Source organism: Bos grunniens, chromosome 14, assembly GCF_055505025.1.
Source record: "Bos grunniens cultivar Pamir isolate PY7600 chromosome 14, Bosgru_T2T1.0, whole genome shotgun sequence".
NCBI lineage: Eukaryota > Metazoa > Chordata > Mammalia > Artiodactyla > Bovidae > Bos > Bos grunniens.
This window is the reverse complement of record NC_141178.1, coordinates 37,214,103-37,231,850: the sequence shown is the minus strand read 5'-3', so window position 1 is coordinate 37,231,850 and position 17,748 is coordinate 37,214,103. Positions and strand designations below refer to the sequence as shown.

Below are 17,748 nucleotides of genomic sequence, written 5' to 3'. Positions count from 1 at the left end.
CTGCTACAGTGCAGGATAGTGGTAAAGGCTTATTGGACTGATACAGAAATAATATAGAATTTCATCCACTTCTGGCCAGGTTCCCAGACTGTGAATATATGCATCAACTGAGATGGTCTATACTTCACTCCTGGACTTCAAGGAGATCAAATCAGTCAATCCTAAAGGAAATCAATCCTGAATATTCATTGGAAGGACTGATGCTGAAGCTGAAGCTCTAATACTTTGAACACCTGATGTGAAGAGCTGACTCATTGGAAAAGACCCTGATAATGGGAAAGATTGAAGGCAAGAGGAGAAGGGGGCCATAGAGAATGAGATGGTTGGATGACATCAGTGAATCCACGAACATGAGTTTGAGCAAGCTGCAGGAGACAGTGAAGGACAGGGAAGACTGGTGTGCTGCAGTCCATGGGGTCTCAAGGAACTGGACAGGACTTAGCAAACTGAACAACAACACATAATTCACTTCAGGTACATAAAATAGATTGAGCTTCTGAGTAAGATTCAGGAGAGAATTAGGAAGTCAGTATCATCCCAAGATCATGATATGCTATATATGTTTTGGGCTTTGTGGTCCAAGCACACACAACACATATATATGTATATATACCCTTAAGGGCCTATAAGTTAAAATTTACAAATAAAACTATGAGAACTCAAATGTTAAGAACTATAGCACTATGTTAAACCTCTGGAGTTTGGTTTAGTCATTGGGGTCAAAGTCAGGTCAGAGGCAGCATCTGTACAGGTTATAACCAGAGTTATAACTGAGGGTTAATTAATATCAAACATTTCCTATGCCTCTAGTATTACAAGATGAGGATGGACACAAGGTAGCATTTGTGTGCCTCTACTAATGTAAGTAAATACTCCTGGATTATAATATTTCTGTACCATTGTATGGAAAACCCCAAATGAACTTTTTGGCCAACCCAATAAATAAAAGTACAACAAAGTGAAAATAGTTGTAACAGCAACTAGAACAGCTCCCTGATTCATACTGTCTCAGGAGCGAGCACATAAGCCCCACTTTAAGGGTTTTACTGCTAACCATCCTGGGGAAATACGAGAGAAAACAAAAAGGGTAACGTGAACTAGCACAGTTTAGAGAAATGCAGGATGTTCTCACTGACTTGTACTGAGGGCAGAGGAGTCAGTGAAACTTGTATTCAAATCCTTCCTCCACTGCTCATTAGCGTGTATCTATGGGCAAGGTAATCTCTCTAAACTTCAGTCTAATCATAAAAATTAGTATTATTGCAAGTAATCAACAAAGCAACTACTGTTTTCATTACTATTTTTATTTTCTAAGATGCTGGTTGTTGGGCTCTTGTCTCTTTTTTTCTTAAGGCCCAGGTACTCAAACTCTGCCTTTTCTCCCTTCCCCTCTGTCACTAAAATCCCCTTTTCTACCTATCGGAATGGACATATGTATGTCCACAGGACCTGAAGTATACTAGAGTAAGTGGATAATCAGGATTCTAAGAGAGCTATAAACTGGAGACAGTATCTCAATAATCCTTTGCCCAAACTAAGTTAGTTTCTGCTAGGGATATTGGAATTGCAGTGGTTTGTTTGTTTTTGTTTCTTTAAGAAAAAGATTGTTTTATTTTTAAATTTGTATTTATTTATTTATTTAGGTCATGTGACATTCAAGATCTTGGTTCCTCAGCCAGAGAAAGAAACCATGCCCCCTGCAGTGGAAGTGAAGAGCCCTAACCACTAGACAGCCAGGAAAATCCCAGAGTTGCCATGATGAAAGAGATAGATCCATGGATAAATACCACAAAGCAAATGAGAATAGACTCACCATTCTTAACAAACTTCATTGAAGTCTTAAGGCGAGCCACACTGATGTCTAGCTGTCCAACAACTTTTCGGTATCTTCCACAATCACAGACAGTACCTTTTAAATGACAAAGCTGTCAATTCATGTTGATGCCCATGAAGAATGGATAAGAAAGGCAATTGCTCTCTTCCCAATATTTACTGTCTTTTTCTAGTCTAGCTATGTCTTTCTGTGAATGGTGATGCTTTTTGTCTTTTATTAAAGACAAGGTTTCCAATATACAGGAATTCTGAATATATCTTTTACAATAATTTGAAGGAGTTAAAAGAGAGTTCTAAACCAGTTTTTTAAAAAGAACAGTAAATGTGACAAACCACTGCTCACATATTGGGAATCATTTGGCGTTTTTGTTGAACACAGAATGTACCTCTACAGTCTCAGAATAAAATCTTTACAGCGTTTTAAAAACATATTTCTAGTTTTCTCTTGTGTTACTGTATTGTTAGTTGGGAGAAACCTTTCATGACAAAATTAATGTTAATTCTGATTATCCATTTGGAGTATAGCTTAATGTTTCGAGGACTAAGTTTAAATCTTGTGAATAGATTCATCTTATAATTTTAAGAGCAAGTTGTCCCATTTGTGGATTAACTATGATTTTAATTTCTGCCACTAATCCCCCTTCACTCATTTACCTTTTCAATCACCTACTGATAATGTGGCTGAGAAAAACCTGTAAGGAAAATGATGTAAAGTAAATGCTTCTTTTTTCCTATTTAACGATGCTTCATGTCAACATTTCCATTTGCTTTTTTCTCTGATGGTTGAAAAGCAAAATGAATTTTACTAGCCAAAGGGGGGGGAAATCTGTGGCTTTATTTATCCATATTCACAGTTAAATATAAGGAATTTAAAACAGTTCTTAGAATTAGGCTTCTCTACATCTTTATGGATAAGGGCTTCCCAGGTGACTCAGTGGTAGAGAATCCACTTGCCAATGAAGGAGATGCAAAAGATGTGGGTTTGATCCCTTGGGTTGGGAAGATCCCCTGGAGGAGGAAATGGCAACCCACTCCAGTATTCTTGCTGGGAAAATCCCATGGACAGAGAAGCTTGGCAGGCTACAGTCCATGGGGTCACAAAGAGTCTGATATGACTGAGCAACTAAGCATGCGTGTGCTCACACCTTTACGGATAGAAATAATTGAAGCTCACCAGGAATGAGCTACTTTCTTTCCCTGCATCAAGCACTGGAAAGAGTCCTCTTTTCAGTATCAGGGAGAGGCTTCCGGACCACTGATGCATGTTCTGTAACCGCCAGGACTCTGTCCATCAGGCCAGTTTGCTGGTGACAAAATGCTTGGCCAGTGTTTGGTTGAGACTCTGGTGAAAGGCTGAGCCTATTGCTGGTCCTATTGCTGAGGCCCTTGTGGATTTTCCTCTTGGTCTAGGGGGATGAGGGCTGCTTCCTGATGTACTAGAATTGCTACCTCAAGCAAGCGTGGCAGAGGTGGAATGAACCACCGTCCTTCCACCCCTTCCACAGGGCCTGAAAAGTCACCACTAGAGAGAGAGGAGAATTTCCTTCCTTCCTTCCCTCTGGCCCAAGGAAAAGGAGGTTAATCACACTGAACAGACTATTGTTCTTCTATTAAATATATTTATTTTTGAGACAAATAGTTTTGTAATGATGTTAAAAATTAAAAAGAAAAGCAACCTGAATATCTATCAACAGAGGAATGGATAAAGAAAATGTGGCTGATTCATTTTGCTGTACAGTAGAAACTAATACAACATTGTAAAGCAACCACACTACAATAAAAATTAATTTAAAAAAGAAAAAATGAGCATATTATACCTGCTTTGCCTTTTCCACCAGGTATTCCAGGCAGACCCTTTTCCCCTTTGTCACCTGAAGAAAAACAATAGCCATGAAAAGAACAACTAAATAAAATAGTACTATTAAGGAGTAGAATTAAATGCATAAAATATAATGAAATATAATTATATCAGGCAGACAATATATTACGTACTTAAAATAAGAAGAAAGAGGTTTTAAACTTCATTTGTAATATCTCCAAGTAATATTTACTAATATTATAAAAATAATTTGGTTTTGAGTTGGCTGCACAGGTATAACTAATCAAATAAGTCATAATTTAATTAGATGGAATACAGAATTCCAGCTGAATGTATAAACATTTAATTTTGTGTCATTTATGCCACTAACATGTTTTTATAATGTGGCCTTCTAGGCACAGCTAATACAATATTCTGCATGTTTTTAATTTTTAAAGTTCCATTGCTTTACATATCTGAATCAATTGATTAGCATAACACAGTGTCTGTGTATTTATTATATTATGCCCCTAAGTTCTTCCATGTGGCTTTGCCCTTGGATTTTCAAAAACATATATTGTGCTTTTTCAATTTAATTCAACAAATACATACTATTTACTTACTCTATGAAAGACAAAACATTTGCTTGGTACTTTGAAAAGAGATAAAGAGAGACAAGATTAAACTTTTGGCTTGAAAGAATTTATGCTTTTTGGAAGAGATGTGATGTATGCAAATACTGATAATATTAAGTTGTGTCAAAAATCTTATTCTGAAATATCAACCTTGATAATTTTCCTTTCTGCTCTTTTTTTTTATGTGACCTTTTTCTTAATCAGAGACGTCGACAAAATAAATTTGAGAATCAGAATTGTTAAAGCAGAGAGAAAAAAAAGCTGACTTTTTTCAACTTCAAAATAGGCTCTTGAAGTCCACATCAGACACAATAATTGAAAGCAAAAGCTTTTGATTTATAAGAGGAAATGTTTGGCTGAACTTTGGGGGAATCAAAAGAGAAGATCCTGATAGAAGTAAAATAGAGCTTATGCTTCAGTGGAGATCTGGAAAAAGAATAAGAAAAAATTCAGGGAGATAAATACAGGATGATAGTCATACAGGCTAAAGAAGAGTATGAGGTTTACTCTTGTAGGACAATGATATGGCCAGGAATTGGGTAAATAACGGAGGGGACAATGTAAAGGGGAATGGAGTCAGCATTGAGGTTCTGCCTAATTCCTTCCTTTCCCGACAAAAAGGGAAAACTGAAAGGATCCCCCATATTGCCTGTCCATTAGCTATTCTGTCTTTGCTGATCACTTTTCATTAAGAGTCCTGTGCTTGTTGATCATTGATCATCCAGAAATTCATGCTGACCAGGGCATCAAGGATTTGCTGAGCCTTTCCTAATTGACCCACATGGATGCTTTTCTTTACAGTGATGCCAGACCTTCAGGAGCTCCCCAGATAAAAGGAGGGGGCTCCTTGAAACTCTGAATGTAGTTTGAGTATGCACTGGAATGTCTCTGAACCTTGGGCTTAGATGAAATGAGACCATGGTGAAATCTATGACAATGGAATGTGGTAAATATTGTAAGAGATACCATGAACAGAGATAACATACTCTGTCCAATGTTAGAGGGAGCTGGCAGAGATAGTGCTCCAGCTGGAAGAATGGAAGAAAGCTCTCCTGAGGAGATGGTGCTGGAGTTTCAGCAGGTGGAGGTGGGAGCCAGGTAGTAGACCCCATACAGCAGAGGTGTAGTTGGGAAAGAAGCATAAAAGTATGCCAAGCATCCTGATAAGGAAGATTGATCTGGACACATCAGATCTGTGTCCTGAAAACTCCTCATTTCTCTTATGTGTAAACTGGAAAAGATAAGACTGGATTTGAGACAATGTTAATGGAAGAAAGGGAATATATGTTTGCTGAGTGCCAATCATTTGTCAAGTACTGTTTGGATACTTTAGAGGTATTGTTATATGAAATCCAGTGAGCTATGTGCTATCATTATCTTTATTCTAACAACTGAAGAAATTGAGAGGAAGGCAAAATGAATGACTCAAGGACATCCAACAACTCAAAAGCAGTGCTGCTATTAAAACCCAACCACTTCTGACTTCCCAGATTGCGGTACTTTTCAAGTAATTTAACCAATAATATAATGAAGGGAAGCAAAATCTTCAAAAAGAGCTCTAATGTTGAAAGTAATGTAAGTCTTATCATCACCAAAAACAGTATGGACTTGAAAGATCATATGAATCTGGCTTCATATTTTAATTTAAAAATAGTTTATTTTCTTTATGTGTGAATCTCTTTCAATTCAACATGAGTTTAAAACTGATTCTAGCTCTGCTATGATCCTAGTTCTGGTCTAAGTCCAATAATAAACATTTAAAAAGTATTCATAAAGTATTTGCTTTAGAAAATTTTAGGCTTTTGGAGAACTTCGCTGGTAGTCCAGTGGTTGGGACTCCATGCTTTCACTGCTGAGGATGCTGGTTCAATCCCTAGTTGAGGAAGTAGGATCCCACAGGCTGTGCAGCACGGCCAAAATGTTAGGTTTTTAAGGAAAACAAAGCGCACATAAGAGACCAAGGAGATGAGACACTAGCTCTATTACTCCCTAACAGAGAGAAATAAAAGAAACCTCTGGTGGGTATTCAAAGAAGGCAAAGATGACTGCGGATCAGAGTAGGAAAGGAAGGCTTCTTTGAAACAGCAGCCTTTAACTGGATGTTAACAATGTGGAGAATAGATTCTTGAATTGATACATGGACTTTTTCTGAGAAGATGTAAGCACTGTGACTATGTTCCAGTATTTTGACATGAATTCCTTTCCTTTTTTTAACAGATGGGGAAGTCAAAACAGTATGGTGGAGTGAAAAACCGCAGAAGTCTGAACAACCAGGGTTTGAATGCTGACTCTGCCTCTTACTAGCTAAACGTGGGCCAGTTACTTAATTCCTTTAAATTTCCATTTCTTCATTTTTAAAGTGGAATGATGGTGCCTAAAGTCATAAGAAGGATAAATTAGACAATGTCATGGGATTAGGTCTGTGCTTGACTTGTAGAGGGTATTTAACCAACGTTTGCTTCCATGCACTAAATCAGAGTTACAGTAACGGAAAGCATGCCAAGTAGTTAGCCAGTTCATGGTGGATGTGAGCTCATTGTGTCTATTTCCCCAAAATGAAATCTGGTTTAAAGCCACATATAAAAATTAATTTTTGACCCATAAGTAAGAACACCTCTGTATTAACTGTCTTAAGGTTGAAGAATCAGAGGTTGCATTTAAACAAACAAAACACTGTGATACTGTCACTGTAAAAGGATTATCGACCTTAAATAAAAGCATCTATTTTGCTATGAGATTGAATTTACCTATACTAAATCATCCTTTCCTATTCCTGAAATGAAATATTGACATCCAGAAAGCTACCTTCTCCATTCAAGTGACAACATTAAGGTCAGCCCAGAAAGTTGAGATTAATCTGAGTCAGTGAAAAATTTAGAAGGACCAGCAACAAAATGAGGACAATAAATTTCAAAGTACAGATTAAAAATGAAATTAATCCAGGTGAGCCAGAACACTGAACCTCCATTTTCAAAAATATTCCAAGACATGCTCATAAATTTTCAAGGCATATCTCTGGAGGAGAAAAAAACTTAGCCAGTATTGAAAACTAATGTTAAGGGAAAGTAGTAGCTAACAGAAATAAAGAGTAGAAAAGAGAGTCACATCATAGGAAATGACATATATCATTTATTTTTTCATTCTTAATGCAATAAACATTTAGTTTCTCCTTTATAGTAGACATTAGAATAAAATGATTAAAAAGCAGGATTTCCCCAATACAACTTATATGTATTTAAACAAATAGATCTGATATAGCTTCCGTTCATTTCCTCCAGAAATTCATAGCCTGTTGAATGACAGACAAGTTAACAAGGCATAGTGGTAATACAGTGATAGGTGTGCACTAGGTGCATATGTATAGGAGTTTGAATAAGGAATTGGCCTGAAGAAGATCAGATCAGTTCAGTTCAGCTGCTCAGTCGTGGCCGACTCTTTGCGACCCCATGAATCGCAGCACGCCAGGCCTCCCTGTCCATCACCAACTCCCGGAGTTCACTCAGACTCACGTCCATCGAGTCAGTGATGCCATCCAGCCATCTCATCCTCTGTCGTCCCCTTCTCCTCTTGCCCCCAATCCCTCCCAGTATCAGAGTCTTTTCCAATGAGTCAACCTTCACATGAAGTGGCCAAAGTACTGGAGTTTCAGTTTTAGCATCATTGCTTCCAAAGAAATCCCAGGGCTGATCTCCTTCAGAATGGACTGGTTGGATCTCCTTGCAGTCCAAGGGACTCTCAAGAGTCTTCTCCAACACCACAGTTCAAAAGCATCAATTCTTTGGCGCTCAGCCTTCTTCACAGTCCAACTCTCACATCCATACATGACCACAGGGAAAACCATAGCCTTGACTAGACGGACCTTTGTTGGCAAAGTAATGTCTCTGCTTTTGAATATGCTATCTAGGTTGGTCATAACTTTCCTTCCAAGGAGTGAGCATCTTTTAACCCTATCCGTTCCAGACTGCTGCTTCTCCAATATTTGGAACTTCATCCATTTTGAGGCTCAGATAATCATAGTACAGTTTTCGACCTTCCCCTTGTCTCTGTTGTTTACCACCCTCTCTTCAAGAGTTATCTAGTCTTAATCTATGGAAGGATTAAGACTTGGCTCAAAGTCATGAACTTCAACTCTCCTGGTTGGAGTCTCATCTAGATTTGACATATCTAAATCTAGGAAAGTTCAACCTCTAGAATAATTCACTGAAAAATGAAGGTCTTGAATTTTGGATGTGTTCACTGCAATAACTTAGTCTCCCCCTCCACTTCTGCTCATCTCTAGGGAAATACTTGAGATCTTAACCTTATATAATGTGATTGCATCTCAGAAATCTTGAAGTCCAACATCCCATACTCTAGTTACACCTTTCTATCCCTTAAACATTTGTTAAGTGAAGCTGATATAACCAGAGGCAGATTCATGATGATTTTATCCAAAGCTTATACAATTTGAGGAGACTTTTTAAAAAAAATACCAAATTCCAAATTAAAAAGTACTGATAAAAATCAACACATTATAAGAAAAGAAATAAAACTAAATGACTAAATTTTATAAGTAGTCAAGTGCCACATTACAAAATTCACTTAAAAATGTAACATTTTAATTAATAAATGAATTTTGTGCATCTACAATTGTTCTTTTCATATATAATATGCTGTGTATGTTTGGCTGCATTCATATTCATCCACTTGACCTAGCAATATTTATTGATAGGTGTCTCATTTCCCATTTCAAAATATCACCTTTGCATAACTCAAGTTTGGGGTCTGTTTCTGCGTTGTTTATTTCTTTCCACTGGTCTATTTGTCTCTGCACTAAATCAACATTATTGTAATTGCTTAGCTTTATAATAAATGCTTAAATTTATTAAACATTAATTTATAACATTTATTTGATTTAAATCTTTCACTTTTGTTTTTATTTTTCAAGATAGTCTTTGGGTATCCATGGTCCTTTTCATTTCCATATAAATTTTGAATTGGCTTATCAGATACCAAGAGAACTACTTCTGGGATGTTAATTGAGAGAAGACTGAAACTACAGATCAAATTTGGGACATCTTAACACTATGTCTAAGGGATATGTTAAGGGATGGAAAGGTGTAACTAGAGTATGGGATGTTGGACTTCAAGATTTCTGAGATGCAATCACATTATATAAGGTTAACATAGATTGAGTCTCCTAATCTATGAATGTAGCTTTACTTCCATCTCCTTAGATAATCTTTAATTTCTCTCATTATAATCATGTAGTGTTTGTTGTAGAGAGCTTATACATCTTTTGTTAGATTTATTTCTAGATATTTGCTATAATAAAGGGAATCTTTTTAATTTTTTTTTAAAGTTTTTAAAATTGTTTATAGTACTTAGTAACAAAAATTGATTTTTGTAAATTAAAGCTCTGCCTGCATGTTTAGTCATGTCCAACTCCCACCAGGCTCCTCTGTCCTTGGGATTCTCCAGGCAAGGATACTGGAGTGGCTTGTCATCCCTCCTCCAGGGGATCTTTTTCGCCAGGGACTGAACTTGCATCTCCTTCAGCTCCTGCATTGGCAGGTGGATTCTTACCATAGCACCACCTGGGAAGCCCCTTGTTAAGCTATCTTAAAAACAATACAAATAGCTTATCTGTAGATTCTTTTGATTTTTCTGGGTATGTTACATGATCAGGAAATAATCACCTTCTTAATCACCTTCTTATTTCTCCATTTCCAACTATTGTGATTCTTATCTCTTATTCTGGCATTTTTCCTCTGGCTAGACCCTCTTCTATAATGTTGACTAGACTTGATGAGGGCTATACTTATCTCATTTCCATTATCAGGAGAGCAGTGTTCAATATTTCACTACCAAATATGATTTTTAAATAAGTTTTCATTGATGCTATTCCTTTTTATTCCTTTTCATATTAAATGTTCCCCTTGATTTTGTTTGCTAAAATTAAAAAAAAATTAATGGGCATGTGTTGACTATTTTATTCAGAATTTCATAAGTTCTAACTGGAGGTTCTTATTTTTGAAATGAAAAATAAAAGAGTCCCATTTCCTGGGCCACTCATCTCTGGCAGACTTTGAACACCAATTAAGTCTGAGCAACTTTCTGCTCAAGTCTCTTGGTCCTTTACTGCCTCACATGTGAATCTGTAAATAAGGAAAAATGGATCAGGATGTAGAGCCTACCTTGGTGCAGTCCGCTTCTTCTCCAGATCACAGCCCCTAAAGTCTATTCAATTTGGTTGCCCTCTCATGCCTTCAAATATGTTTGTTTGTTTGTTTTTGACTCAACTAGTCATTCTTAGCAGAAGGATTCATGCAGGTGAATCTCTCATAGCCTGTAGCAGAAATCTGAATTTTGTCTTTGTTATAAACAATGTAAGTCATTTTTCTCACCTCACAACTTATTATTGATGGTGTATGTAAATTAAAAATATTGTCAAACTTGAAAATACCCCTGTAAAGTTTTGTTCACATATGAGCTGTTAGATTTGAAAATTTTTCCACTGATGAACAATGCCCGGTACATTTCATACCCTGTTTCTTTTGTACAACCTACACATTTCTTGGGCTGGATGCCCTGGACATATTCCTATGATGATCTGACCTCTGCCCCTGCACTTTTCCATCATGACTTTGGATACATCTGCACGGTAGGTGGTAGAAGTATTCCTGGAAGCTATTCCTACATCAGAATTGTTAGCAGGAGCTTAACTGTACATGGAAGTGACGACAAACTACAGAGATATATTCCATTAAGTCCAAATGAAATATTTCCTCTATTCAAGTTCTTCTTAACTAGCTCCCAAAACACTTGTATCCATTCCAAAAACTGATACAAGGAGAAGTATGATGGAAGAAAGTTGGATTAGAAGACAGGACTCTTTTTTTTTAGGCTGTTATTGTCTTTATTTTGTCCATGAGGGAACTGAAGCACAGATAGATTAAGAAATGTACACAAGGTCAAATATATATAAGAAAGACCCTGAGTGGATTGAAACCCAATCATTCTGATTTCAAACCTCAAGAGCTTAAATACTCTGCTGTATGACAAACCAAATAATCCATGGTAGAAGATGTTCATAGCTTAATGGATGATCAAGCTCAGGCTGGGAGCACAAAAGAAAGGAGGGGTTCAGGAAAAGCCTTATCAAGAAGTCAATTTTTCTATGGTTTCAAAGAATGAGAGGTATTTTGACTGACAGTGACGGACAAAGAGGTGTCGAGGGGTAGAAAATTGTCTGAGTAAAGGCAGAGGGCAGGAGAAGACACCTTGACGTGTCGGGGAAACAGCAAAAGGAGACAGTACTCTTAATCCATGCATTCCAGTGGGGACAGAATCACCTCACAGACCAAAAGTCAGTGCAGCAGGGGTGAAACATCTTACTCTTTTGAAATATATAAAGTAGAAATATACACAAACTACATAACGTGGTCCACTGGTGGGAAGTTTTTGGAGATTCGCAACAATTTGAAAAATCTCACATATAAACTTCATAGACTAGACATACAAAAAAAATTAAGATGAAGGTATGTCATGAATACATAAAATGTATGCATTAAATAGAATAGATATACCATAAAATATCTACAAATTGATTATAGAAAGTTAATATTTATCAAAACTTCTATACACAATCGCAGACCATACATGGTGCCATTCCCAGCTATGAGAAATGTAAACATAATGATGCAGTATTAAATCATAACTGTATAAATTTAACTGGAGTAAATACTGTTCCAACAACACAAGAGAAGACTCTACACATGGACATCACCAGATGGTCAACAAAAAATCAGATTGTTTATATTCTTTGCAGCCAAAGATGGAGAAGCTCTATATAGTCAGCAAAAACAAGACTGGGAGCTGACTGTGGCTCATATCATGAACTCCTTATTGCCAAATTCAGACTTAAATTGAAGAAAGTAGGGAAAACCACTAGACCATTCAGGTATGACCTAAATCAAATTCCTTATGATTATACAGTGCAAGTGAGAAATAGATTTAAGGGCCTAGATATGATAGATAGAGTGCCTGATGAACTATGGACGGAGGTTATTGACATTGTACAGGAGACAGGGATCAAGACCATCCCCATGGAAAAGAAATGCAAAAAAGCAAATTGGCTGTCTGGGGAGGCCTTACAAATAGCTGTGAAAAGAAGAGAAGTGAAAAGCAAAGGAGAAAAGGAAAGATATAAGCATCTGAATGCAAAGTTCCAAAGAATAGCAAGAAGAGATAAGAAAGCCTTCTTCAGCGATCAATGCAAAGAAATAGAGGAAAACAACAGAATGGGAAAGACTAAAGATCTCTTCAAGAAACTTAGAGATACCAAGGGAACATTTCAGGCAAAGATGGGTTCGATAAAGGATAGAAATGGTATGGACTGAACAGAAGCAGAAGATATTAAGAAGAGGTGGCAAGAATACACAGAAGAACTGTACAAAAAAAAGATCTTCACGACCAAGATAATCACGATGGTGTGATCACTCACCTAGACATCCAGGAACGTGAAGTCAAGCGGGCCTTAGAAAGCATCACTACAAACAAAGCTAGTGGAGGTGATGGAATTCCAGTGGAGCTATTTCAAATCCTGAAAGATGATGCTGTGAAAGTGCTGCACTCAATATGCCAGCAAATTTGGAAAACTCAGCAGTGGCCACAGGACTGGAAAAGATCAGTTTTCACTCCAATCCCAAAGAAAGGCAATGCAAAGAATGCTCAAACTACTGCACAATTGCACTCATCTCACACGCTAGTAAAGTAATGCTCAAAATTCTCCAAGCCAGGCTTCAGCAATACGTGAACTGTGAACTTCCAGATGTTCAAGCTGGTTTTAGAAAAGGCAGAGGAACCAGAGATCAAATTGCCAACATCTGCTGGATCATTGAAAAAGCAAGAGAGTTCCAGAAAAACATCTATTTCTCCGTTATTGACTATGCCAAAGCCTTTGACTGTGTGGATCACAATGAACTGTGCAAAATTCTGAAAGAGATGGGGATACCAGATCACCTGACCGGCCTCTTGAGAAACCTATATGCAGGTCAGGAAGCAACAGTTAGAACTGGACATGGAACAACAGACTGGTTCCAGATAGGAAAAGGAGTACATCAAGGCTGTATATTGTCACCCTGCTTATTTAACTTATACGCAGAGTACATCATGAGAAATGCTGGGATGGAAGAAGCACCAGCTGGAATCAAGATTGCCAGGAGAAATATCAATAACCTCAGATATTCAGATGACACCACCCTTATGGCAGAAAGTGAAGAGGAACTAAAAAGCCTCTTGATGAAAGTGAAAGAGGAAAGTTAAAAAGTTGGCTTAAAGCTCAACATTCAGAAAACAAAGATCATGGCATCTGGTCCCATCACTTCATGGGAAATAGATGGGGAAACAGTGGAAACAGTGTCAGACTTTATTTTCTGGGGCTCCAAAATCACTGCAGATGGTGACTGCAGCCATGAAATTAAAAGACTCTTACTCCTTGGAAGGAAAATTATGACCAACCTAGATAGCATATTCAAAAGCAGAGACATTACTTTGCCAACAAAGATTCGTCTAGTCAAGGCTATGGTTTTTCCTGTGGTCATGTATGGATGTGAGAGTTGGACTGTGAAGAAAGCTGAGTGCTGAAGAATTGATGCTTTTGAACTGAGACTCTTGAGAGTCCCTTGGACTGCAAGGAGATCTAACAAGTCCATTCTAAAGGAAATCAGTCCCAGGTGTTCTTTGGAGGGAATGATGCTAAAGCTGAAAACTCCAGTACTTTGGCCACCTCATGCGAAGAATTGACTCATTGGAAAAGGCTCTGAGGAGAAGGGGACAACAGAGGATGAGATGGCTGGATGGCATCACAGACTCAATGGACGTGAGTCTGAGTGAACTCCGGGAGTTGGTGATGGACAGGGAGGCCTGGGGTGCTGCAATTCATGGGGTTGCAAAGGGTCAGACACGACTGAGCGACTGAACTGAACTGAACTGAAATACTGTACTAAGGTATAGTTTTGTAGCCACCTCCCACTTCTATTGTGTGAGCTCAAGTGTTGCAAGTGTCTGCTTAAAATGCTCCTCTGATGCAATTTATCTGCAATGGAGCAGTTGGTAGGTTCAAGCAAATTGTGTATCCAAGTAAAAAGTGATCACTCTGCATCTTCAAACCAATAGTACAATGTCTGTATGAATTGGTAAATATCAGAAGCAGTAAGAACCAGCTACCATTGCGGGGCTTTAGGAAAAGAAGATAGAGTGCTGAGATTGTAAACAGAAGGCCATCTCCGTTTTACGTATTAGTGAAGCAGGAATGTGCAGGATCCAAATATGAGTGAAAACAAAAGGATGTAGATATATACACTTCAGATTCCTACTCTGTTAACAGATCTCAGACATAGAATTATTATTATTCCACTCTAATTAAAATACAGTATTATACTGTTCTTGGCTATCTTGATTTTTATGAATGATTGTTTTCTACAACCAAATGTACTTCATGGTCATGACACCCATTTTAATGATATAAAGGATTATAACCAGTGGGTCCCAGGAGACATTTCTATGTAGAGTTTAACTGAACTTTATATTTGACTCTGTCCTTGAATTTCAATTGAATTTTGCTCAAGGCCTTTTTGTAAAGACACATTGCTTACATATGGAAGAAACAGCCAAGCTAGGAAGACAGAACTCATATTTTAAAAAAAAAGAAAAAGGGTCATTTTTGTGATACAGAACATTTCAAAATAGATTAAGGGTAGGTTCCATCTGCTTTAAATTGCTACTGGAGAATGGTAGAATACAGCTTACCCTTCTTGCCAATGGGCCCAGTCTTGCCAATATTGCCTTGATCTCCTACATCACCCAGTTCTCCCTTAACTCCTGAAAAGCAAAATGTGTCATCTTTATATCTTAAGGTTTTATCTTCCTTTTAATGATATGCTTAACATATGATATTCACTTGAAGGAAATACTTAAAAGTGCATTCTTCTATCTGCGATATATAATATATATTCTTTGCTATATCACCTATTTTAATAGCATTATAATGTATGCACTAAAATTAAAGTGTGAGTGAGTATGACTCCTGGGTTTGATGATATTAAAATGCTTACAGAGTCAATATTTCTAAAGAACTTGAGCAGAGGATGTTTAATCTAAAGGTCAGATAAAGGATTGAGTGAAAAAATTATTGTATTTTATTCTAATTCTATTCCTCCTGAGATCCATTTTAGCTTCACTTTGGGATTCTATTTCCTCACTACCTTAAAATAAGATTTGACTATCTTACCATTTTTTAAAAAGGGAGCAAATGCACAATAATAAAACCTAATAATCAAAGGAACATCAAAGATTGTTCCACCATATTTTTATTTTTAAAAAAAATATATATATAATCAGGAATTCCTGAGTTCCTACAAAATTATTATTAATTTGGGTTTTTAATCTGTGATTATCTAAAAAATAGTTACCAGTTGTAAAGCTGTCTATATGTGAGAATAATTCTGCAGTTGATTGTACATATTTCTTCCCAATCCAGGGATCTAATCATGTCGCTTACATTTCCTGCATTGGCAGGTGAGTTCTTTACCACCGGCAGCACCAGGGAAGCCTATTTTCAGACTAAGAAGAGTTTAAGTCAGCATTTCTCAAATTGAGGCCTCAAAAGCCAAGAGTCTGCTTCTCTTTAAATTACTGAAGATAGGAAAATCAGTGGTCCAGGGCCACCACCTTGCAGCAGTTGGCAAGGAACGGTTCTAGCGTTCAGGACACACACACACACATCACAATGCAGAAGCTGTATTTTGTCAAGGTTAAGTCTTGTCTTGTGATGAAAACATTCACAAAAATCCTTTGTGTTATTCTCATTTCCTTTGCTTGTATCTCTCCCATAAATACCCCAACACTTGCTGGGAGATCTTGGGGAAAAGTGAGTAAATCCATGGATCAGACAGTTCTTTCTGTTCTTTCTTATCTTCCTCCTCACACTCTAAACCAGAGCTGCTTAGTGTGGCTTCTGAGAAGAGACACAGCAATTAACAAAGCTGTATTTCTAACACTAATGGTTTCTCAGATAGTCCCAGAGACTGCTATGCTCCAGAATTCCCAGGGTGTTCCTCTTTCATCGGCCCTAACGACGCAGCCTGAGAACTGTGTCTGAGTCTTGCTGACAAGCAATCTCATGGGAACTCTCTGGTGGTGACTAAATTCACATGTGAAATACAGTTCATGACTCTTTGGAGCAGAGGGTGTTATGGAAGCTGCTAAACTTCCAGGCCAAGTCCTGTATAGAGAAAAGTGTCAAAGTCACGTCATGTCACCTACCTTTTGGCCCCATGCGTCCCACTTTGCCAAGCTTTCCCTCCTCTCCTGGATCTCCTTTTTCACCATCATCTCCTTTTGAAATGAAAAATGAATGAGTGGAGTAGCTCAAATAGTAACATAAGCACAGATTCCCCAGGAGAAACTGAACGTGGTTAGAATTCATCTCTCAGCTCAGTGCTTGCCTTACAGCTTCAAGGTGATTATGCCTAATAGGCACACGTGAACTAGACACTCAGAGATAGAGAAGACACTCCTGTTAACTTTTTTCTTTCACTTTTCCCTTGTTGTTGGAGGAGGTAATCAAGAGGAGGTGACCGTTGGTTGACCAGCAAGCTAGACCCTAGCTCCTCACCCTCTCCCTTGTCCGTGGAATGTACATTCCAGCCTGTTTGCATAGCTCAAGCCATTTCAAGGATGTGGCCTTGAGACAATAACGTGTTGAAATCACCAAGGCTGAAAACATGACTGAGCCCAGTTAAGGCATCTATGTAAATAAACCTTTAAGATTCTGGTGGGTGAGTGCAGAGATATTCTTGTCTTAAGGCTGTTCAAGACAAATCTTGAAACTTTCATTGTTTATGAAACATTCCACCTACCAATTTGGAGTGTGCTGCCTTTCTTTTTCATTCCTTGCCCTCCTTTATGGGGACATGTTCAAATTTCACTGAGGAAATTCCCCAAATTGCAAACCAACACACATCCAACTTGGTATTTAAAGAAATATCCTTGTTGGTAAAACCCTGAGAAGTTTGCTTGGCCTGGAAAATCTTTATTCTTGCTGGAGAATCTGGCAAATTATGGAAGCATGTGCATGTATATACATCCATATACATGCATATCAATGTATTATATGTATAAATATATATATTTATATATTTTATATATTTATATATATATTTTATTTATTTATTTATATATTTTATATATATAATATATATAAATATATATAATTTATATATATACATAAATTGTGTAATTGTGTAATTGTGTGATATATATATTTATATATTATATATATATATTTTATTTATTTATATATTATATATATATAAACATATATATATTCAATATATATATACATAAATTGTGTAATTGTGTAAATATTTTTTATTTATTTATATATTATATATATATAAATATATATTCAATATACATACATAAATTGTGTAATTGTGT

General features: G+C 37.1%; 1 protein-coding gene across 2 annotated transcripts in view; it reads right to left on the bottom strand.

Annotated features, from left to right (window-relative positions):
* The window catches only part of COLEC10 (collectin subfamily member 10), a 197,916-nt gene that overhangs the window by 7,876 nt on the left and 172,292 nt on the right, over window positions 1-17,748 (bottom strand). For both annotated transcript variants that reach the window (XM_086336408.1, XM_086336409.1), the window contains 4 exons: window positions 16,573-16,644; window positions 15,058-15,129; window positions 3,651-3,704; window positions 1,814-1,909 (listed from right to left, as the gene is read on the bottom strand). In XM_086336408.1, the coding sequence (XP_086192534.1) occupies window positions 1,814-1,909; window positions 3,651-3,704; window positions 15,058-15,129; window positions 16,573-16,644 (294 nt within the window). The remainder of the gene's footprint in view (window positions 1-1,813; window positions 1,910-3,650; window positions 3,705-15,057; window positions 15,130-16,572; window positions 16,645-17,748) is intronic.